This window comes from Vipera ursinii (genome assembly GCF_947247035.1).
Source record: "Vipera ursinii genome assembly, chromosome: 13".
NCBI classification, from domain to species: Eukaryota; Metazoa; Chordata; class Lepidosauria; order Squamata; family Viperidae; genus Vipera; species Vipera ursinii.
The window spans coordinates 18,952,435-18,974,725 of NC_139526.1; the positions used below are offsets into that span (position 1 = coordinate 18,952,435).

The 22,291-nt window shown below is 50.1% G+C and overlaps 2 protein-coding genes across 3 annotated transcripts in view; one reads left to right on the forward strand and one right to left on the reverse strand.

Annotated features, from left to right (window-relative positions):
* Positions 1–22,291, forward strand: part of SLC5A10 (solute carrier family 5 member 10) — a 41,431-nt gene that overhangs the window by 8,500 nt on the left and 10,640 nt on the right. The window contains exons 9-10 of the mRNA XM_083373079.1: positions 949–1,154; positions 1,956–2,091. Of these exons, the coding sequence (XP_083229205.1) occupies positions 949–1,154; positions 1,956–2,091 (342 nt within the window). The remainder of the gene's footprint in view (positions 1–948; positions 1,155–1,955; positions 2,092–22,291) is intronic.
* Positions 1,153–22,237, reverse strand: FAM83G (family with sequence similarity 83 member G). 2 transcript variants are annotated; one of them, XM_083373078.1, is made up of 5 exons: positions 21,104–22,237; positions 10,874–11,041; positions 7,212–7,336; positions 5,123–6,580; positions 1,153–1,626 (listed from the first exon to the last, which is right to left on the reverse strand). In XM_083373078.1, exons 1-5 carry the CDS (start codon positions 21,584–21,586, stop codon positions 1,332–1,334), a joined length of 2,529 nt encoding a protein of 842 aa, XP_083229204.1. In that variant the 5' UTR covers positions 21,587–22,237; the 3' UTR covers positions 1,153–1,331. The 2 variants fall into 2 exon arrangements, with proteins under 2 accessions (XP_083229204.1, XP_083229203.1); XM_083373077.1 differs by having other exon boundaries at positions 5,047–6,580.

Here is a 22,291-nt window from a genome sequence, read left to right on the forward strand (position 1 = left end):
GACGTTCTGTTGGCAGCCTGAGGAACCCACAGGAGGAACCAGCCCAAGATGTTCTGCCTTCCTCATGGATCCCCACGCACCCCCCCCCCCACGAAGACTTTCCCATATCTTTCAGGGCAGGGACTGCCTCTTTTTATTTCAATTATCTCACCCACCCAATTCAATTCTGCTCGGTGGAAAGAGCCACACGTTTCTGCAGCTTTTTAGCCATTTTAAGGACCTTTATTCGCTTTCTGCATTTGTAAACAGTTGCTTTGAAAGTGGTAGACGAAGGCCAGCCCCCCCCCCCCAGGCATCTCAACTCTTGGCAGCATTTATGCTGGAAGCAGCCAGCCAACTGAAGGCTGAGCCTGCCGGGGCTTCTTCCTTCCCTCTGGCTGGCTTGTGCGCTGCCCACCTGCTGCAGGGAATATGGCCACTTCCCGTGGCTTCCCTGGAGTTCCTTTCCACTCTCTCTCCTTTGGGGTGCTCGGCCCTCTTTCTCCCTAAATTCAAGTCATACGTGGGGTGAAATCTGAATTTTCAGCTTCTGCCTCTAGCTCCCTGGGAGTTAAATCAGTCAAGGGGAAGGTGAATGAAGTTGGGGTACAGCGCACATGTGCGCCAAGGGAGCTGCACAGAAGGCAGCGGAGGACAACGACATCACCGCATTGTCATTATGGGGCATGAGATGCCACTGTGCCTTTTGTGGGGTCTGTGATGCCACTGTGGCTTCATCAATGTGGCGCTGATGCCTGTGAGGTGCGTGGATGTAGGGGCGGGTAGGAAGCCCAATGCCCCGATGTCCAGGGCTCTCCCTCATCCGTTGGGGGCAAAGGAAGGATAAGAAGATGCGAACCGTTGGCTTTGGAGGAACACGGACAAGGGGAAGGGATGGGGTTGCTGGGCCATTGTTCATTGCTCCTCTCCTCTCCTCCCCTCTGCCCCACTGGCTTTTATTTTTGCCAGCCTTCCAACAGATTGGGGGCTACCACAACCTGGAGGAGGCCTACTTAGCTGCCACCCCATCCAAGATTGTCCCCAACACAACTTGCCACCTGCCCAGGCAGGACGCGATGCATCTCTTCCGGGATCCCATCACCGGAGACCTGCCCTGGACGGGCATGACTCTGGGTCTGACCGTCTTGGCCACGTGGTACTGGTGCACTGACCAGGTAATCGCAAAGCAGCCCATCCCCCGTTCCATTGGTCGTTCTGGTCTCTCCGCCAGCCTTACTGGTCCTTGGGCTGGCTGGTCCCAGCGGGCTTCCGTTTGGACTCCCATTGGGATGCCTTGCCCTTCAAGTGCTTTGACTGGGAGAGCTTGGACAGAGGGATGCCCAGCGGAGTCCTTACTTCTTTTGGGGACCCCTGGCCTTCGGGGAGTGGAGACGGGGACTGACCAGTGGCTCTTGGGGTGCCTGTGCCACCTCTGTGGGAGACGGGGCTGGGCTGGGCATTCTTAGCAGAGGTGAAGTTTTTCCTTTGCCAGAACAAGGGGTTGGCTGAGCTTGGGGCGATTTTCTTGGCCCCAGTTCTGTCCTGCGGGCGTTTGCCCTCCTCTGAGCTTTTCCGCTGCTGGGGACGGCTTTTGGCCCGTTCTGCCGACACTTGCACCCGGGATCCGTAGCAGAACAGTTGGGGCTCCTGTGGACAGAGCAGAAAGCAGGAGAAGGTGACTGTTAGCATCGACAAGACAAAAGGGCACTTCCGACATCTGCATGCAAGCGTGTTGCGTGGGCGGTGGAGTTTTGAAGAGTCGGGAGGCAGAGATCTGGTCCCATGAATTTATGAGAGGCAACTATTTTCATTCAGCTTTAAACTCCAGATTCAGTTTAGATCAGTGTTTCTCAACCTTGGCCACTTTAAGATGGGTGGACTTCAACTCCCAGAATCCCCTAACCAAGATGGGGATGGCCCCTTTTCTTAGTGTGAATGTTTCACTTCTGGGAGAATTCACACTCGTGTCTTTCCAGGTCATTGTCCAGAGGTCCCTCTCGGCCAGGAGTCTCGACCACGCCAAGGCTGCCTCCATCCTTGCCAGCTACCTGAAGATGCTGCCAATGATTGTCATTGTTATGCCGGGCATGATTAGCCGAATTCTCTACCCAGGTAAGTTGCGTGTCCAAAAAAGCCACGGAGGAAAAACCTTCTGTTTTTTTCAGACTGACGAGGCCTGAAGGCCGTGGGTATCACGGCTGGGGCATCCAGCCTAGCAGAACCCAGCCTGGCCCAGGGAATTAGCTCCCAGAGGACTCCAAGGGTGGGCACCTGTGCCCACCTTGGCAAAGGCAGCTGGACCATTGGCCTCTCCGGTGCCCTGGTGCAGGGCAGTTAACTGGGCCCTCTTGGGGGCCAGTTCCTGCTCTGTCCTCCCTGGGGTGGGATCACTCGCTTGCTTCCTGAACACAGTTGAGGATGTCATCAGCCGGAAATAATCTCGAATGCAAACTGATTGACAGGAGGGTGAGTTGTGCACAAAACCTGCCAAGCCTCTCGGAAAGCAGGCGTGGGTGGAGATGAGAAGTATTTCTATCTATAGCTTGTCTGATGTCCATCACGGTTACTGTACTTCGCCTCCTCCTAATGTTAGAATTCAGGACTGTCTGGTGTTAGGATAAGCCCTGTTAGTCAACTGTGGTTTGTTGACTATGCTGGAATAATGACCAGCAGCTTTGCACAACATGCCTCTCAAATCTATGCATGAGAGACCTTTTGTATAATTGTTGCTGTTGTTGTGTTGCTTTCTTTTTCCCCCCTTTCTCTCTCTCTCTTTTTTTATTTGCTGGCTGGGGAATTCTGGGAGCTGAAATCCACCTAACTTTGAGTTGCTGAGGTTGAGAAATCCTGCGGTGGAAGGTTAAAGTGGAGCCCTTCCATTTAATTAGCTGGATAACTGCACTGGAGTTTTATGTAATTATGTATTGCTCCATTTTAATTTAGTTTTGATGGAACTGTTTTTATTTTTCCTGTGTTTTGTACACATGAGTATATATATTACGTTTGCATTGCCAAGAGGCACACGATTGCGGCAAGTATATAAACACTAATGGCCTAATAAATTCACAAAAGCATGCCAAGCCAAGAACGAACCAATCACAACATGGCTTGTGTGAACCTGATGGGGAAAAACGCCAATCAGGGGTTGCCGGTCACAAACCATTCTGGGAAGCCCTCAAGGATGCAGTTGGCTTTAGACACCCCATAGCAACTTCTGGGTGTGTGGGCAGTTTCTTCTCAAAGTTCCTCTCCTTCCAGAAGTGGTCCTTTAATGGTCTTCAGCTACCGCATCCTCGGACCTTCAAGCTTTGGATGGAGGACCTTGGCAGCTGAGCATGACAAGGTCCAGCATCCACACTTAGCATTGGTCCTAAATCTGGCTTTGAAGCTCTTTGGGAGATCACAAGTTGGCTTCTGGATGGCTCTTCCCCAGATGGCTTCGTGCATATCAAGGCCTCCTCAAGAGCTGAGCTCTTGGAGAAAGGCTTGATAATTCTGGAAGGAAACCAAAAGTGTGGAGCTGGCTGTTGTGTTCCCATATCAGGAGGAGTCCTAGGAGAAGAGGCGGCTCAATCTGAGAAGTGTCACAATCAAAAGATGGGAGAGAAGTGTGGGCCTGGCAGACATGTTGCCTCTGGGGCCATGGAAGTAAGCAGCTGGAGCTCATTGCAATTGTTTGGGGGAGAGGGTCAGAGAAACTAACAATATAGGGAACGGTTGCTGGAATTGGGTATGTGTAGTTGAACGAAGAGAAGGGTGAGGGGTGACATGATAGCAGCCTTCCAGTATCTCAGGGGCTGCCCCAAAGAAGAGGGAGTCAAGCTATTCTCCAAAGCACCTGAAAGCAGGACAAGAAGCAACGGATGGAAACTAACCAAGGAGAGAAGCAACCTAGAACTAAGGAGAAACTTCCTGACAGTTAGAACAATTAACCAGTGGAACAACCTGCCTCCAGAAGCTGTGAATGCTCCAACACTGGAGGTTTTTAAGAAGAGACTGGACAACCATTTGTCTGAAATGCTATAGGGTTTCATGCCTGAGCAGGGGGTTGGACTAGATGATCTCCAAGATACCTTCCAACTTATTATTATTATTATTATTATTATTATTATTATTATTATTATTATTATTATTATTATTATTATTACCGCTTTCAATTATAACTTCAGTATTGAGAGAGCAACCAAGCGCGACAGCAAGTTGTCATGGAAATTAGTTATGCTTTCCCATTTGTGACCAATGGCTATAATGGTTGTCATTCCGGGCAGACAGGCCTCAGTGTTAACCATTATTTGACAACTGTTCTATTTTTTTTTATCTGATGGGTCTGACCTGGTCTTCCCATAATTCCCAGCCAAAGGATCTTCTTCAGGGTTCCAACCCAGCCCCGCAATATCCCAAAGAAATGTTGGTGGACAGAACAAGTGTTTCTGTGAGCTGCTAGTGTTGGGTTGGGTTGGAAGGCATGACCAGTTTCCCAGGGTTGGGTTATCAGTTGGTTACTATTGTTGGCATCTGGTCTAGAGGAATTGTGCCTCTAGACTTATGGTTTATTGGCTTATGGTGCTCTCACAGGGAAACCGGGGGACTGCTGGCCCAAGGGGTGGTGATGGCCATCAGCCTGGGTGGCTTTGCAAGGAGAAGAGGCAACATTAGTAGAGGATGAAGCTATTTGTGGCCACTGGTCTCAATGCCTGTATCTGATCTCCAGCATGGGAGGGCTCATTGGCTCTGGGAACCATGAGCAGAAGGGGACAATTGGGCTGATGTCATGTTTGACGGGCTACTGAGAGGATACAGTGGTCAGTGAGAACTTATCTTCTCCCTATCTTTGCAGCTCTTAAATACAAGTGTGTTTCTGAACAGCAGCTCCCAGGGGTCATCCTGGTCCCCCAAGCCCACCACTCCTAGAAAGGTTCCCACAAGGAGTACCCTTCCAAGTGGTCCAACTCTCTAGTGAGTGCTGTGACAGTCACAGTCTGGTCTAAGTTATGTTTTAGATGACAGCCATGCCGGGCAGTTTCCCTAGAGCTGCTAAGGGTAGAAAGCTACAACAGAGACGCCTACCTGTAGAGCATCGCTCGGACAGGTAATGTAGCCAGCAGGCAAAGCATGCAGGGGGTGGCCCCTTTCCCAAACGCACCTCGTCTCCTCCAGGCTTTCACTTTTCCTCCGCCTCCTTTGAGCGGCTTCCTCCAGAGGAGGAGTTAGCCTTGGTGGGGGGCTCCCCAGGGGGCTTACAAAGGTCCCCCAGCTGATGTAAGGCTCACTCAGTTTCCGTTGCAAGGGGCGAAGGCTGGGCCCTTCTCCGTTGAGAAGGAAGTCAGAGTTGGTCCTCCGCAGAGGGCAAACGTGGTCTTGCCCGCCGTGTTTGTCAGAGTGGATGGATGCATTGGAGAGGTTGCAGCTATGGGCAGGGGAGCTGTTGGAGAGGCTTCCGCGGTCACTCAAGGTTACGTAGTCTTCCTCCTCTTCCTCTTCCGCCTCCCCCTCACCACTTGGCACCCCGTTCACGGGGAGGACGTTTCCTTCCTGAGTCCCAGCTGTTTCCGTGCTCACCTTGAGATGGCTCCCTGTGTTGGCAATCTGGGGGGTTCCTTCTTTGGATGATGGATTTGTGGTGGTGGTCCCTGGCTGGTGTACAGCAGCGTCCTCTGCTGTCCCTGCTTTCTTCTCTGCATGTCCTGTTTTCTTGGAAATGGGGTCCTTCGCGTGGACTCTCCTGGGTTTGGGCACTGGGGCAGCAGCTCTTGGGTCATCTGCTTGGGGGTCCAGCAGTTGCTTCAAGTGCCGGTTGTTGGCCAGAGTGGCAATTGTCTCCCCATTGACTAGGTGTCCCGGAGTCTTTTCCGTGGGGCTGGTGACCAACGGTTTGGAAGGAGGTTCCTGGTCATGGGCTGAAAGAGGGGCAGATTCCGGCAGGGGTGGAGAAGCCTGAGAAGGTTTGTTCTTGGCCCCTTCTTGACCAGCTTTGTTCTTGGCCTCCTGGGCCTTTTGTTGCTTGAGGAGCAGCCTGTGTTGGGCGTTGGCCTTGGAAACATCACACACCTTGATGCGGTTGATTTGAGAAAGCTGGATGTTCTTCACCTTGGGATCGATGATGTTGATGTAGCCCAGAATTTCGCTTCCAGGTTCTGGATCCGGCTCTACCCAAGTGGGCAGGTAGTCAAACATATTGGCCTTCTCCAGGTTGAGGAGCCCTGGGTGGACGAGCGGCACCTTCTCCATGAGGTTGCTGGGCCTCTCGGACACGCGGTTTTCAGGGATGACCTTGCTTTGGACCTCTGTCCGTTGTTCAGTGAGGACCTTGTCGCTGCTGGCTTTGCCACTGACCCCCACCTGCTCGGTGCTTTTGGCCTTGACCAAAGCATACTTTGGATTGACCAGCTTCTTCACCGTGGAGCTGGCCGGGCTCAGCGAGATAACCGAAGGCAGGATGACCGGCTCGGGTTCCGGTTCCTCGCCCATGGGGATGGACTTGAGGCTGACGCTCCGAGACATGAGGTACAGCTCCTGGAACTGTTTGTCAAAGGCCTCGACCACCTGACCCGAAAGGACGGAAATGACGTTCCGATCGGTCCTCGCAGCTGCCCAGGTGAAGCTAGAAGGGAAGAGGGTTAGCGTTACGTTGGGGGCTGACAGTCTCTTGAACTTAAAGCAAATGCTATGAAGGAAAACTGACTAGGGGGCAGCACTATTCAAGCCTGTTAGAACAGGGTTTTTCCCCCCTCTCCCAGGACGGTTGCGTTGATGGGACCTCTAGGGCAGTATTCTCTACCCAGACAACTTTAAGACGTCTGGACTTCAACTCCCAGAACTGAACTTTCTTCAAATTCAAATTTCTTCTGGGAATTGAAGTCCACACCTCCCAAACCCGCCTAGCTTGAATAACACTGTGGCAGACCACGCAAGGGTGCATTTCCACAGCCAAATACTTCTGTTCGGTGCACATATAGTCTAAAAGTCGTTGCTTGTTCTTTTTTGTTGTGGGTCACGAGGAGAAGCTAAGCATTAAAGCTTTGCTTGTAGAAATACACTCCCAGTTGTCTGCCTGTTCTCTCCCACGAGAGTGAAGGCTCCCTCTGGCTGCAGAGTCTCCCCTAGGGGGTCTTTTACATCCCCTCCTCTTCGGCTTTCCAATGGCGCCTTTCCTACCCGCAAAGCCACAGACGCAGAGCAAGGGGGCGTCAGTGGGACCCCAAACCAGGGTCTTCTCCAGGGTCTCGACTTACCTGTAGGAGCCACACATGGCTTTGTCCCCGTCCACAAACATGAACTTTTGAGCCAGGGCCCCCTTGAATTTCATGGCCGAGCGGGTGAAGAACTCGGTGCCCCCAATCGTGCCGATGCGGAGGTTCTGCAGACACAAAAGACAGGAGTGAGCCGGGGAAGAGCAGATGAAAGGTTGACGGTGGGCGATCTGCGCTTAAAGGACATTTCTTTTGATTTCGCACCCAGGGCTGGGGTTTCAAACCCGGATGGGCAGAGGGTGGAGCTGGGAGCAGGTGTGGCATGTCCGATCAAGGTATGCCATGCAAGGTTGACCTATTCAGCACAATACCTGCTGGCTGCAAACAGAAGAGGCCACCAAGCTGATTATTGAAGCATCTTTGCAAAGCCCAAATAATTTGGTCTGTGTGATGCCTGTTTTGCAAACCTCGTTTGGCTTTGATGAAGGGAGAGGCTGGAGTGAAAGCTGCTGGGCTGGCTTGTCGGAGGATCAGCGCAAGGAAGTGGGAAGTTGCGGTGTGTGAAACAAGAAAAGTGCAGAATTGCAACACGCAAACATGTGTTGTGTGCTCCCTGTATTGTAGCATCCCACGTATTGAGAAAGCGCTGAGCTAAACCAATTTCCCCAGCGCAGGCATACGAAATGCATCTGTGTCTCCGGCGTTTTTATGATGTTTCTGCTGAAAACTGAAATTTGCTTCTGGTTTTTTGGCAAAAACATCCCATAGCAAACCAGTTGCCATGTTTGCTTAACAACTACTGCAAAAAAAAAAATTGCAAAACTCGGGCTGGTTATGTGATGACCCACTGTACGACCGTCGTGACTTAAATGGGCAGCCTGTATTAGGGTTAGCCAGAAGTGTTTTAAAGGGAGAAGAAAAGATAAGTGGAAAGTCGAAGAACACAATATAAAGTACGCTGATAGAAACAAGTCAACGTGCGCGGAAATGAAGGGCAGGTTTTCAGGAGCAGGCCCGCCAGCGCTGGGAGAGGATCTGAGTGACTTGCCAAAGACCACGCGCAGAATTCTGGGGGAAGCTAACCAAAAGCCCAGCGTTGGATTCCCGTCTTCGTTCTCTTGGCTAAATGGATTTCTTAACCTCATCGCAGCTGCTCACATTTCAGATGTTCTGAATTTGAGAGAGGCGATGGGTTGGTGAAAAGTCAACAAGTCCCCGTGGCTGTTTTAACAGTTCTGGAGAATTTCTTTAAAAGTTTGGGTCAAAGGGAAGCGGAGAGTCTCCCAGGGAAAATCTCCAGGAAGAAGGTGGAGACCAAGAGCTCAATTAACTCTTAATTGCTCTCGTTCCAGAAAACACATATTTTTTCCATTCTTCATGCCCTCCCCCAGCCAGCTTTTAAAGGCTGGACACCTTGTTTTGTTCTGAAGTTAATGAATGACATTATGTTTATTCCCCTCCCGTCCAGTCCAACCAGTGAATAAAGCCAGCACAGTCCATTGAAAATAAGTAGCCTGAATTGGCAACAAGAAAGGGAAAAATGTAGTTGAGGCAGTTGTCTGAAGTAAGAGCAATTTGTTGATTGAGCCGGCTGGAGCAGAACAAAAAATGGGAGCAAACAGCCAGGATGGATGGTTGCAGGGAAGAGGAACAGCATCACAGCTCCAGCCAAGGGCTGAGTCACTGGGCAAACATGTGCCGGGAGGGCTGGAGACATTTCCCAGCGTGCCTTGTGGCTGACACCCCCCCCCCACACACACACACACAAACACACCTGCCTGTTGACTCTGGCCAGGTGGTGATGGTGCTGAAGCTCGGGTGCCCTCAGATGGACACCAAGACACTTATGGAAGCAGAACTGATGCTCCCTCAAATGGAATTGTGGAATTTTTGGATCTGGGAGGTGGGACTGCGTGGACTTCAATTCCCAGAATTCCCAGCCAGAATTCTGAGAGTTGAAGTTCACAAATCCTAAAGCTCTTGAGGTTGAGAATCGCTACTCCTATCGCACCAAGGAACCCAGCTTCGCTGGAGCCCACATGAGCAAACATCTCCAGATCTTTGAAGCAAATGCGTTGATTTTGATTGGAGCAGCTTATGAGCTTTGAAAAGGCCTTTTGTCGGCATTGTGTGCTAAAGGTGGAGCCGCATAAAACTGAGCTGTCAAAGAAAAGAGCTGAGCCGGAACGCAGGCAGGACGATGCCTTCCTTCAAAGCAAAGGTAGTTTTGTTGACAATCTACCGATGGGGTAAAGTGCAATTCTGCGCTTCGGAAATGAGACCAAGCAAGGCGTCACCTTTGGCCCTATGGACACTTAGAAGTGTGGCTAGCAAGAGGGCAAAGGAGACGGCGGCGTGAACTCGTCTGCTCAGCCCCGTATCTCTGTCAGCAGCCTTTCAGGATCGCCAAGCATGCTCTGATGTGAAGACCAGGCTGAACCTGGTTCCATCACCAGCAGCTTTCTTGACGTTGCCTTTTGGAAACTCCCCCCCCCCCTCAAAGCGCCTCCATCCACTCTTCTTGCTCCCAGCCCCTGCTGGCTTCAATTGCAACATGGGGCCAGTAGTTCTTAGGGTGTGTGTGTGTGTGGTGGACTCAGCCATTTGAAACAATCAAGGTGCAAAACTCTTTCTTCATCCCTACGTATAATGCAAGAGGTGTGCTATTTCTCTCTCTCAGCTTTTATAACTTCCTGCTATCCTGGGGAGTCCCTGCAGAATGTCGACTTGTCAGTCACTGAGAATAACAGAGTTATTCAGACCTCCAACAATTGTTTCTTGGCATGGGAAAGGGACCCAAGCCAGCTCTTTACCTGTTTTGGACTACGTAAGTTAAAGCCTTGGATTAGAAAACAGTGAGGACGACTAACCAGTGGAACAGCTTGCCACCAGAAGTTGTGGGGGCTCCGTGACTGGAGGCTTTTAAGAAGAGACTGGACAGTCACTTGTCTGGAATGGTATAGGGTCTCCTGCTTGAGCAGGGGGTTGGACTAGAAGACCTCCAAGGTCCCTGCCAATTCTGTTACTCTGTGCGGTTAGAAGCTGATGGACCTTGAGTTCTAGTCCTGCCTTAGGCATGAAGCCAACTGAGTGACTTTGAGCCAATCCCTCTCCCTCTATCCGAGAAGGTCGTCCTGGCAAAGCCACATCTGAAAATCCGGCCAAGGGAATTGCAGAAGCCTGTCGCCATTGTCATCAGCAGTCAGAGGCTGACTTGGAGGGGCGGGGGAGGGGGAGCTTACTAGGCATTAATCAAGACTCTTAAGACTATCTTTCCCTTAATGAGGGCTAGGAACTTGCTCTGCTAGAAACTGGAATCATTGTGAAGTTCTGCTGTCTTCTCCTCTCAGAGTTGCCGAAAGAGTGCTTGAAAGAAAGCAGCAAAGCCAGGAATGTGCTTGCAAGAGATCAATATCACGGCCACCTGGTGCCACGGAGGTTCTACCCACAAGCCACGGGTGCTCCAGCATGGATCCGATTGGCTGGCAAGCACTGCCGTCTCCAAAGCCAATGCTGAAAGGGATCTGGGAAAGTTGCAATTACAGTATTGCAAAACGGGGAAAGTAATTATCCCCCTGAATTGAGATATCAATCAGCTCAGGCTTGGAGAGGCTGCCTCTGAAGCAGCCCGAGGGTCTTTTTCCTCTTCCCTTTTGTGGACAGCGTTTCAACTGGACCCCTGGCTGGACTTGGGGCTGTTTTACCTTCAGGTGGCCGGCGTGCATCTGGGCTCGCTCGCACATCTGGAGGAAGTATTTCAGATTGGATTCGTCTATGATGATGTAGATGGCCACCTTCCGCTTGAATCCCGCCTCCAGCAGGTCTTTGAATATGTCGACGTCCGTGAACGTGTCCATGACCACCGCAACAACCTGTCGGAAGGGAGAGAAGAAGCTTCAGTCATGGGAACCAAACATATTTCTCCATCTGGCCGGGAATTCTGGGAATGGGGATCCCAGCATTTCTGGAGGTGTCTGATTTACACCAAGCAGGGCAGTAAATCCTGACTCTCCAGCTCCATCACCCCAAAGTCAAAAACTGGCTTACAGCAGAACCTCAAGGATGCGGCACGGCTGTCTTAAAGGCTTCACTGCACTGAGGGCAGAAGTCATCTCTGCACAGAAGAGACATAATCACTGAGCTCTTTCTCCACTTCAGGGTTTAAATCCTAGGTCTTTTCCTCCTCCCTCTTCAAGTCAACAGAAATTGGGCTACTGTCCTCCTGCCCTTCAGGCTGGGAGACTTCGGTTCAAGGAGTATCTAAGGATTCTGCCTGGCCTAGGAGTCCCTGGTTCCCATCCCCCCCCCCCCCCGCCTTTACAAGAAGAAGCCAAGTAGGGAAGACTCGTGTGCCGGAACAGAGCAAACGTTGCTCCTCGATTCCCACCCCATAAATTGCCTAGAATGTTCTCCTTGGATCAACGCACCCCAGTTCTCCATTTCACCCCAAATATTCAATAGCCCACGATTAGGTGGCCCCATAAAACCCACCCTCCATCCCTGAGCTTGTGGCATTTGTGGATTGCTTGGACGGGGACCACATTCCAGGGCTGGGGGCAGAACGAAATCCATTTCCCTGTGACGAGCCCTCAGCGCAGACCATCTTTCCCGCAGGAGCACCCCTGGCTACTAGGTGGTCAGTGCACAACGCGTTGCATGCTTTGTCCCAAAAAGCTTCTTGCATGAGAAGCAAAACGTCTTCAAGGAAAAACCAAGTCCAGTTGCCTTTTAAAAAGCAGCTTTGGGACAACCGTGACCAAGAATCTCCAGAAGCTGTTGAGATGGACCATCTCCATGCTGAACTTCCAGATCGAGATATCTTCCCTGGGCTTCCCTTTCCCTACCTGATTGAGTGTGGACCTGTTGCAGTTGAGGTGCACCAGGATCTGGCAGCGGTGGCAGCTGTTTTGGTGTTTACCAGATGGGAGGGGATGGGCTCACTTTGAAACAGGCTGCCTCAACCGCTTTCCTCAACTATCTTCTTTCGGATCCTTTTGATCAGCTGCGCCTTCGTTCCAGGGTTTTGAAGATACTTCTGGGCGAGGCGATCATGATTGAACAGTGTCTCTTCTCCATGGGAGGTCAGGACGTAGCCATCTAACCTGCTTTGGGCAGATTGGGAAACCGAGGCACGCCAAGAAGGCTAAGTGGCTTGCGTGCACCCCCAAGCCAAGCTGCTAAATGCCATCTCATGACCGAACAGCTGCCTCTCCCGTGGCCTACTTAAGCTTCCCTTGTCAGGCAGAGCAATTAGTTAGCTGTCTCAAGACGCTGTCTTTTAATCACACTTAATAATCACGCTTCGTCATGTTAATATCAGCCTGCGTCTTGAGTGTCTCGCAAATACCCCATGCGCCACACACGGCACTTTTTATCTCCATGCAAATAATCCGAGCGACAGTTGTTTAACCGTGGCTGGTGTTGCTCAGTCCCCAGGTGTGATAGGAAGAGCAGGAGGGGAAATAATTTGTCGGGAAGACTACCTCATGGGCTGGGTGTCTGCAGAGGGTGGTCCGAAAAGGCAAGATGGTGGCCCCAGGATGGTGGAATCCAAGTTCCGTGTGGACTTTCCGTCACATGGAAAACAGGTGGAGCTTTCATGATGCCCATAAACGGAGGTGGACTTTGATTACGCCGTGGTCCCCATCTTAACATGTGCGGCCATATCCTGTGGACACCCCTGTTGGCGTGAACTCGGTGGTGACTTTTGGATTTCAGATTTTCCTTGCAAAGTATTTTTTTTGTTCCACCTGCAAACTTGTTTGGGGTCCAGAGCCAGCGGCAAGTCTCACCTGGGCTTCCACAACTGGGACCCAAACGGGGAAGTTGGAGATGATTTGTTGGCATAATTAAGGGCATGATTTCCCTTCAGGCGCTCGCAGATGTTGTTTTCGTCGGCTTTCATCTTGGTCCAGGCACACGTCACCTGTTTTTGAAGCTCCTTGGAGAACAAATGTGGAGTATCTCATGGGTCCCAAGTCTTCTCCTGAAGCAACTTCTCCTTGCTGAAAAAAGATCCGGATTTTTTTGTTTGTTTTCCCAACGGATAAATCTGTTGTCCCGTTTTCATGAGACGAATTGCTTGGGCAAGACGGCGATTCTCAAAAACCCGGTTTCTCCGGGGCCAAAGGTTCTTAGAAGTTCTCAAATGGTTCGTCTCTGCCTTAGCAGATGGAGGAACATGGTTACTTTTGGCTGAGGGCCCGCCTATGGCTCTTGGCTAGCTAGGGAACCACCAAAGCACCCTTGGAAATAGAAGACGCGCCTTCTCTCTTGCTGCAAGAAACCAGCCCTCAACCTTCAGGCCTCTTCATTTCTCTACATCCTTTTGTCTGTCCATCTTCTTACTGTCCGTTCATCCCATACAATCTGTCAGTCGAGTGGCTTTGAACAGTCTTGCCATCTTCAGGTAGACTGCCTCTCCCTAGGGAAGCCCTGGGCTCTGCCAGAGGTGTGAAAAGAAAGGACTGCGTGCATGTGGGGAAGAGCAGCTTTGCTGAAGGAACCCAGGGCCCAAAGGTTTGGCCAGGGGCTTTGCTGTTAGCAACCGGGTTAATCCAGAGGCCAGGCTGAGCAATCCTTGCTGGATAAACAGAGCACCACCAATGACTGGGCTGTTTACTCAGTGGCTTGCAGACGCCCCAGTGCAGCCTTTCAAGTTTTGTTCCCCCTCCTTTGTGAGTCAATAATTATTTTTAGTGCTTTGGCTACCATGGGAAATAGGCAGAGCTCTGTCAATTCAGCATTTACCTGCCCTCCAGGTAACTAACATCAGCAGCTAATCTGTGCCTAAAGATACACTTTAATAGTCCGGACAACCATTTGTCCAGGATGGTGTAAGATCTCCTGCCTCGAACAGGGGGTTGGACTAGAAGACCTCTGAGGTCCCTTCCACCCCAAGGATTCTACATTCTATGTACTAACAACAGAAAACAAAAAAGACCTTTCTTCTGCTGCCGCTTTCCAAAGATAATTCTGTTGAATGATCCATTAAAACAGAGACAAAGAGGGCATAGTCCCTGCAAAGTAAATAAACATATTTTTTTAGCCTTTTCCAAGAGGGAAGGAGAGCCAGGACTTCCTTCCCAGACCAAAGGCACCATAACTGCTGAATCCCTGCTAAAGATTTCATGGACAATGTACTCTAAAAGACACCAGGACACCCTGGTTTGCCATTTTCCTAACTAGGGTTTCTGTCTCCAGGTCTCCAAACCGAACCCAGGCATCTCACAGGAAGCAGCTCTCTCTCTGAAAAGTAACCATGCACAGTTTGATTTATTCGTGTGTGATACGATTTATAAACGGTTTCCGGACAGGATGCTGTGGAATGGTTACAAACTTATCCAAGAAAACATTTCAGGAATATCATTCAGCACCACCACCATTTAAATGGTCGATTAATGGCTTTAGCTTCCCTCCCTCGGATGAACTGCCAAAACAACTCCTGCTCTCTGTCCAGAGTCAAACTGAATTTAGTTCTCTGGTTATCAAATGTCGGAGTAAGAAGCCAAGTTTCCCAAGCACTCCTCCAGCTTAGCAAAAGGATTTTTACTCCTGTGAGTTTCCTCTCTGCAACCCCCCCTTCTCCCCCCTTCCCCACACATTTTGCTTCATTTTCTCTACCCTAAAAGAAACCACTTTTCCCCAGAGAGCTGGTTGGTGCCAGCCTGCTCTCAACAGCAGATCCCAGCCCTTTCTGATGGCTGGATTTTTATTATGCTGGAGTTATTTAGACTATGCAGCTGGTCTGCATTTTTGAGTGGATTAGGAAGTACCGACAGAGTTTGATTCCTCCCAGCCTGTTCATGGCCTTAGAAGACTTAGTTGCTTCTGAAATCAGCCGGTCTTAAGTGTCAAGGATGTATTGTGGTGCCAGCCAAGCCTAAGCTGTTTGCCCTAACCGGGCCCTCCAAACTAGTTTAATGAAAAGAAGGACCAGGGCTGACATGATAGCAATGTGCCAATATCCGAGGGGCTGCCACCAAGAAGAGCCGGGGGTGGGGTTCCACCTATTCTCCAAAGCACCAGAAGGCAGGATAAGAAGCAATGGATGGAAACCAGTCTAGGAGAGAAGCAATCTGGAATTAAGGAGAAACTTCCTGACTGTTACAACAATTAACCAGTGGAACAGCTTGCCACCAGAAGCTGTGGGTGCTCCATCCCTGGAGGTTTTTAAGAAGAGGCTAGACAGTCACCTGTCTGAAATGGTATAGGTATCCTATGGTACATGGTGTGCTCCTGCTTGAGCAGAGGGTTGGACTAGAAGACCTCCAAGGCCCCTACCAATTCTGTTATTCTGTTAATGTAAATGTGGCAGCTTTAAGCTATGCTGGCTGAGGAATTCCGGGCCCTGAAGTGCACAGGTATGGAGACCCCTGGTCTGAGCCAACTGCTTCAGTCTGCTCTGCATCCAAGTGTGGCTGTTGTGAAAACCACCAATGAGATCAGGGCGGAGTTCTGCTGATTACACCGGCTGCTTCCTGCATCCTTTTATCATCTCGGAACCACCAATTCCTGCCAATCCTGTAATTACTTCCCTGGGCAGGAAAAAAAAGAGATAGAGAAGCCACCAGGTTGCCCAAGAAAGGGCCCAGCTGCTGGCTGAAATCACTTTGGCGTCCAGGGAGTCCTCAAATTACAACCGTTTGGCTACCCTTCAAAATTGCGGCACTGAGAAAAGCGACGTGCAGCAGTCTTCGCACTTATGACCGTCGCAGCATCCCCACGGTCCCATGATCAAAATTCGGGAGCTTGGCGTTTACTCATGATGGCTGCAGCATCCCGGGGTCGCCTTCTGCGGCCTTCCCAGCCGGTGTCCGGGGAGCAAAGTCAATGGGGAAAGTCAGATTCACTTAACAACCAGAGGATTCGCTTAACATTGAATAGGTATTTTCGTAAAGTTTTTTTCTTGGTTTTGCTCTTGAATTCTCTTTTAGAAAGCAAAGTTATAAACAGAAACAGGGTTTTTTTTTATCCCAATGAACTGCTTTCAGGTTTGACCCTTTTTACGTTTCTCATTTATTTTTTTCCAAGAAAATAGGGTCAGCATAATTATACTGCAAAATTGCATCTATTTGAAGCTATGGTCCAAGCCCTTTGTGCCCGCTTGGCAAGCAGGAAAACCATATTTTTCTGCAAATGTGCCGCAGGACTTTCCCTACCACCAACACTGCCGGTGTTGCGGTGTCACACATGCAGGTCTGAGCAGAAGTGTTAAGGGAAGGAAGAAGGAAGCGATCTCGAAAGACCTTTGATCTGCTCAGGTTGCCTTTTTGCCAGATGGCTTCCAAGAAAATATTTTCCCTTTTCCAAGTGCACTTATGACCAAGGTTCATTTCTGGATTAGATCACGCTGAATTGGTTCAGGAGGCAAAGTAGAGTTTGTGTAACAGAGTGCAACAGGCTTGCATGGATGAGGAAGAGGATAAATTGGAGCCTTTTCTTTGAGGGAGAGAACTTGTCATTTTGTGAGATTTGGCAAAAAAAAAGAAACCGTGGTCTCAAAAACATCCATTTGGAGATCTGGAGTGATTTTAAGTGCCGTTCAGAGCAGTGCAAGGATGAACAAATGAATTCCAAAGAAAGGTCTCGGAATAGATGGGATCTCATCAGGAGGAGCCACTAAAAAGGACAAATCTCCCCCCAGTTCAAGCAATGGTTTTGTAAACAACAGCACTGGAGCTTTGTCACTGGATTTTTACAGGATTTTTTTTTACTCCCCAATCTAGCCTACTGCATAGGATTTGCCAATGGTTGTTAGCTGCTAGCAATAGATCTTGAAAATTAAATGTTGTGAGAAAATGTGACACAGAATGACGTGGAATTTGACCTGCCCTAAAGGCGTCTGGTCTGTGATTCAGTGGCCCGAAAAGAGACAGGTGGAATTGTCCTAGACAACATGAGAAACTACTCTGAGAATGTTGAGAATGTAATGATTTATTACATTTGTGTGCCGCCTGTCTCACTCTCCCAACTCTACTTTCCTTGCCTCCCTGCTCTCCCTCCTTAGTGGGTGCCGTCCAGCTGTAGGGTTCCTCTAGAATCTAGAAAGCCCACGGATCACGTTGGCACAGCTCCGACGATGGCTGAAATTCGTGGAATCTTAAGACTTGGGCTCCTTGGTCAAGCCAGCCAAGCTGTCAATAGCTGTCAATCCCTCTAGAGCTTTTCCAATATTTCTGCACCGAAGGCTCCATTTCTGTGCAAAAAACACATCTGAACCTGGAGGTGGACCTTCTGTCCACAAGGAGACCTGCTTTGAACTGGGCAGAACCTGGGAGCTGCCTTTGACATCATAGGAGACGTGAAGGCAGACTCTCCCAGCTACAAGAGTTGTGTTTCCATCCAAGACCGACCACCACATTTTCTGACTCTTCCCTAAGAAAAACCTGGGCAGGGGAAGAAAGGCAGCAGACTCCCCCTAGGAAAGCTTTGAAATACTGAGAACTATTTCCACTTTAGGTTGAAAAAGTGGACATTTGGCCATTTTCTAGAGGCTTCTTAGAAACGTAAGATGATCACGTTTGCCACTGCAAATGAAACAGATTCTTGCTACCTAACCAATTCTAGGTGAAGCCAGGCAGCTCTGAAGAGAAGCTTAATCTCCTAAGGATACTTTGATGTTAAGGCTAGGAGGGTTTAACAAGTCCAGGCTTGTCCGAGGTATTTTTTGGTGGAGTTCAACGAAGACTCAGTGCCTGAGATCCAGTGTGAAGCAATCATGGGCTGGCTGAGCTCTGGAGGTACACTTAGCCAGAACATGTGAATTCAGCTCTTACTCATCGAGAGTCAGACCAGCCTGGTCCAAGCAACCCATCGATTAGAAGCTCCTGGGTTATAATGTAACTTGTCAACTCAGCTTTTCAGTCACTTGCTAGTTTTTCACCAGTTATGTGTAAACTTGCAATTGTTCGCCCTGTTTTCTCCCTCAGATGCGAATTCCATGGTCTTTGCTACATTAATTTTCAGTTGACAAGGTGGCAACAACCTGGCATCATTTGCATAGAAAATACAGATGCATCCACATCATCAAAACAAAACACATCTCTGTCACCAAAGGTTATCCTCACATGTTTATCCAGAAACGCAGTAAACAGTCTGCAGGGCTTCACACAAGATTGTGTGATGCCCTGCTTTCAGCTGACCCACTCACAAAGCATCCATTAATTCTCACACCTGCTCTACTTCCATCTTGACACCATTTTTTTCACACTTGGCAACCCACCTTCAGATCCATATTTGCGAAAAATATTCCATACGTCAAACCTATTCCAGTTCATCAAGTGCTTTTTCTAAAATAATAAACCCCTGGGAAACTTTCTTTCTTTCTCACAGACTTGTATTTCTCAGTGACCTGCTGAAGGACAAGAATCTGGTCTGTACATCTCCTGCTCACCACGAAGCTTCACTGAACTTTCCAGTCCTGCTTCTTGTAAACTTCTGTATTCATTTGATATTTTGAAAAGGCCTATTTGATACTATACAAAAAAGTCAGCTCCATGTTTTATAAAACCTCATCATTCTCTCCATCATCCATAATAAGCAGTAAAATCAGTTATGCTTCTAGAAATATATGAGTTCCTTTTCATGCAAATATATGAATGGACTTGTTATTAAGTCATGTCTTGGGAACAAAGACTTGGTCCTAACCGGATGCTCACAAACCAGTCACCATGCTGGGATTTCTGATGCCCCTAGGACTTTCCTTTCACTCTCTCATCTTGTCTTCAGTGGAGCAGGGATGGGGAACGATGGCCCTTTTATGACTTCTGGACTTCATTTCCCAGAATTCCTGAGCCAGTGAAGTCCACAAGTCATAAAAAGGCCATTGTTCCCCACCTCTGTAAGTAGAGTGTTCCCTCCCAAGCCGTCCTTGGTTTTGCAATGGAGGGTAACATAATAATCACCAAGCTGAGGATGTGTACTTCCATAGACACAACGAGGTGACAGCAAAGTAGGGTTAGGGTTAGGGTTCCTAACTGATATCTTAGCCCTTTTATTAATTACTCAAGCCATTCCCTCCCTTCCTTGCCTGGATTATCAGCTCTGCTCCAGAAGACCAGCCCACCTTCATTCAGACCGGATCACCTCCGTCCTTTTCCTTGGACCTATTTTCCTTTCTTTCATTTCAGGTCTTAATTATGGCTCTCTTCTGTTTTATCCTCCTCTGCTCCAAAATACCACCTTCCATAACGCCGTGGCCATAATCACAGAACCACACTGATGTTGATCCTCAATGCACAGCAAGGCTTTGGTCAACCTGAGTTTCATGGCAGGCTTTGTGATAAGCCATGGTCACAGGGAGCCTTCCTGGCTGGTGGTGGTCTCTGTCTCTCACAAGTGCCACCCAAATCACCCGAGGGTGACCACACTTCTTTTTGCAAAGGACTCAGAATGGCAGCCCCCACCATGCAAGGGTCCGTCTCTTTTTACCCACAGCCCACATAAAAAAGGGGGCAGGGTCTCGAAGGCACGGTTGTGGCAGCCCTCTTGGCCTCTTTTGACCGTGGGCCCCCTTGCACGCTGGGCTCTCTGATCTAGAGGCTTCTCAACAAGCCAACTTCTCACCAACTTGGAATGCAACGGACTGGCACGGGCTCAACCTCTTTCAAATATAATTACAGGCATTATATTTCATTTCTCACAGTACGTTTAATTTCTCATTACGGCCTGATGACAGGTAGCTGAAGATAAAGAAAATGGCTTTTTGGCTCCCTTTATCTCTACACACTACCCTTTGATACTGTAATTCTGAAGGGATATAAATGTGTGGGAATCTGCCAGCAGGCACATGCCAAAAAACACCTTCATTTGCCCGTTGACAGGTTTGGTTTCCCAACCTGATGTGGTAAAAGTAAATAAATTTATGTATTTATTCTGGGTTGTCAGCGTTGTCTTTTGCAATTGAAATCGCCTTTGCGCCTGCTGCGGATCCTCGATTGCCAAACGCCAAACGCCGCTCTAAAGATTGAAAAGGAACTGGATCTCACGTTCCCGATTTTAATTAATCTGAGCTGAAAGTGAGTTAGGAGGAGGGAAAGGCATGTCCAGGGCTGGACCAGAGGTTTTGAAATGTGTTAATCAAGTGAGAGTACACGGAGACCGTTTGCGGTTACCTTTGATTGCTTATGATATGGGCTGAATTTTAATGTAGCCTTTTATCTCTTTCTTGCAACAGCCTGAAAGAAACTAGGTCACAGTTACTCCCATTTTACAGATGGGAAGATTGAGACTGAAAGTTGCCTGGGGCCTTTGAACCACACTGCCTTTTTCCAGCTGTGCATCACACTAAATTCTTGGAGGCCCAAATCTGATTCCCTTCCTGTTCTTTTTTCCCCCCCCCACAAGTAAAAAAAATTGAGCTGGTTTTGTGCTGTTTAGGGAGACTCCGAGGCCACGCGCCAAGGAAGCGTAGAAGAACAGCTTCAGCCCTTCAGCCGGATTCAGTAAGAACAAGAGCGTTTGCGAGCATTTGCAAAGGACCTTTCCCTACAAATAGCTAGATCTTTGGGGTTACAGAAGGCGAGTAGCTGAGAAATTGAGAATCTGAAGGATGAAAAACTGAGATTTCGGCTCAGTTTTGATTCGTGTTCTTGGGAGGCAGAAGGTTCCTGGGAATGGGGGACTCATCTATCTCCTCAGACTTTCCTACAGGATGGATGCTGGTTTCTAACCATTAGCTCTTCGTCCTGTCACTCATCCAATCCCACCTCTTCTCCCTTCCTCTGGCAGAAGGGGCCTTATCCTGGGAACTCGGCTGCCACCAGAGCAGCCATCAATAAAGACCAGGATGAGTTCACTGAGACACCAGATCAGCTCTGCGGTGGCTCATCCTCCAGTTGGGCCTCCCAGGAAGTTCCTGAGATGTTGAGGTTGGTCAAGAGGACCTAAACCCCCCCCCACACACAAGGCACTCAGGTCCACATCCCTCTCACCTTCTGAGCCTGGAAGATCATCTTGCGTACAACCTCTTTGATGTGGGGCTGGTAGTCAATGGGAGGCTGCATGTAAACGGCGGCTCGGGTCACCCCACGGTAGGCAATGGCTTCCGGCCAGCCAAGGTCCAGCTGCGGGATGGATCGGTCAGATCTTTCCGGCCAGTACTCCAAAGAAGGTCCCGGGCCTTGGTCATCGGTCTGGCTGCCACTGTCCACAGAGCCATTCCTGTCCTTGAGGGGATACTCCGCGCCCGGATCGTAGGTCTCCAAGGTCTCCAGGACCTTTTTGAGCTCCAGCTCAGAGAGGAAGTCTCGGATGTTCTCCTTCTTGAGGACTTCATAGAAGGCTTCTGGTCCTTTGGCCACCAGCGCTTCTAAGGCCAACCTCTGCTCTTCGCTGTAGAAGAATTCGGGCTTGGATTCGCTGGATCGCCAGTTGACGTGACTGTCGTCCAGACACTGAACCTGGGAGTAGGCCATGGCTGGGCTCAGGAGCCAAGAATAAATACAAGCTTAGAGACGGGAAGAAATAATTTAGCGGTCTGTATTCCCGCGCCGAAGAGTGAGCGGCAGCGAACGGAGTTCTCCAGCTCTTTCCAACTCTGCCCTCGTTTCGCGAAGGTTCGCGGTCTTCAGCTGTCCCCGTCCGCTTCCCGGGCCGCTTCCTCACCTCATCTCGTAGGACCAGAAGCAGCCAGGAGCTTCCAGGGGGGTCCCCGAGTCCTCCTCTCCCCAAACTCTTGGAGACAGATCAGAAAGCGGGCAGAGCAGCGTCCCGAGCGCCGGAGGTCCGGCACGCTGCCCCAAAGCACAGGCGCCGCCTCGGCCGGGCCGCCTCCCTCGGAAACTTTCCGGAGACCCCCTCTTCTCGCCACCCACCCACCCCTCTCGGCTTCCCCGATCCCCGGAGGCCCCGGCGGCGAAAGGCGGCGCAGTTCAGGAGGACGGCATCTGCCCGGGCTTGGCGGGACCTGCTTTTCCCCGGGGCTCCGTCGCCCGCCGCCAGCCCGCCTCCCGCCCCGGGACGGAGAAGGGTTCGCTCCTCGGCCTGCCGCCTCCTTCCTCTGCCAGCTGGCCGGCCCGGCCGGGCGCGCTCCTGAGATGCCGGATCTGGCCGGGCGCCGCGTGGAAGCTCCGGCGGCCGGGAGTGAAGTCAGCGGGAGAAGAAGGGGGCAGGAAGGAGGA

Bases quoted from the DNA above. Each gene is read 5' to 3' on its own strand.
- FAM83G (XM_083373077.1), bottom strand. From the start codon at position 21,586: ATGGCCTACTCCCAGGTTCAGTGTCTGGACGACAGTCACGTCAACTGG. The intron at 6,581-7,211 runs GTAAGTCGAGAC...CTTCCCTTCTAG, and splicing joins GCCATGTGTGGCTCCTACAG to CTTCACCTGGGCAGCTGCGA. The intron at 1,627-5,046 runs GTAGGCGTCTCT...CTCTGTCCACAG, and splicing joins GTCCGAGCGATGCTCTACAG to GAGCCCCAACTGTTCTGCTA.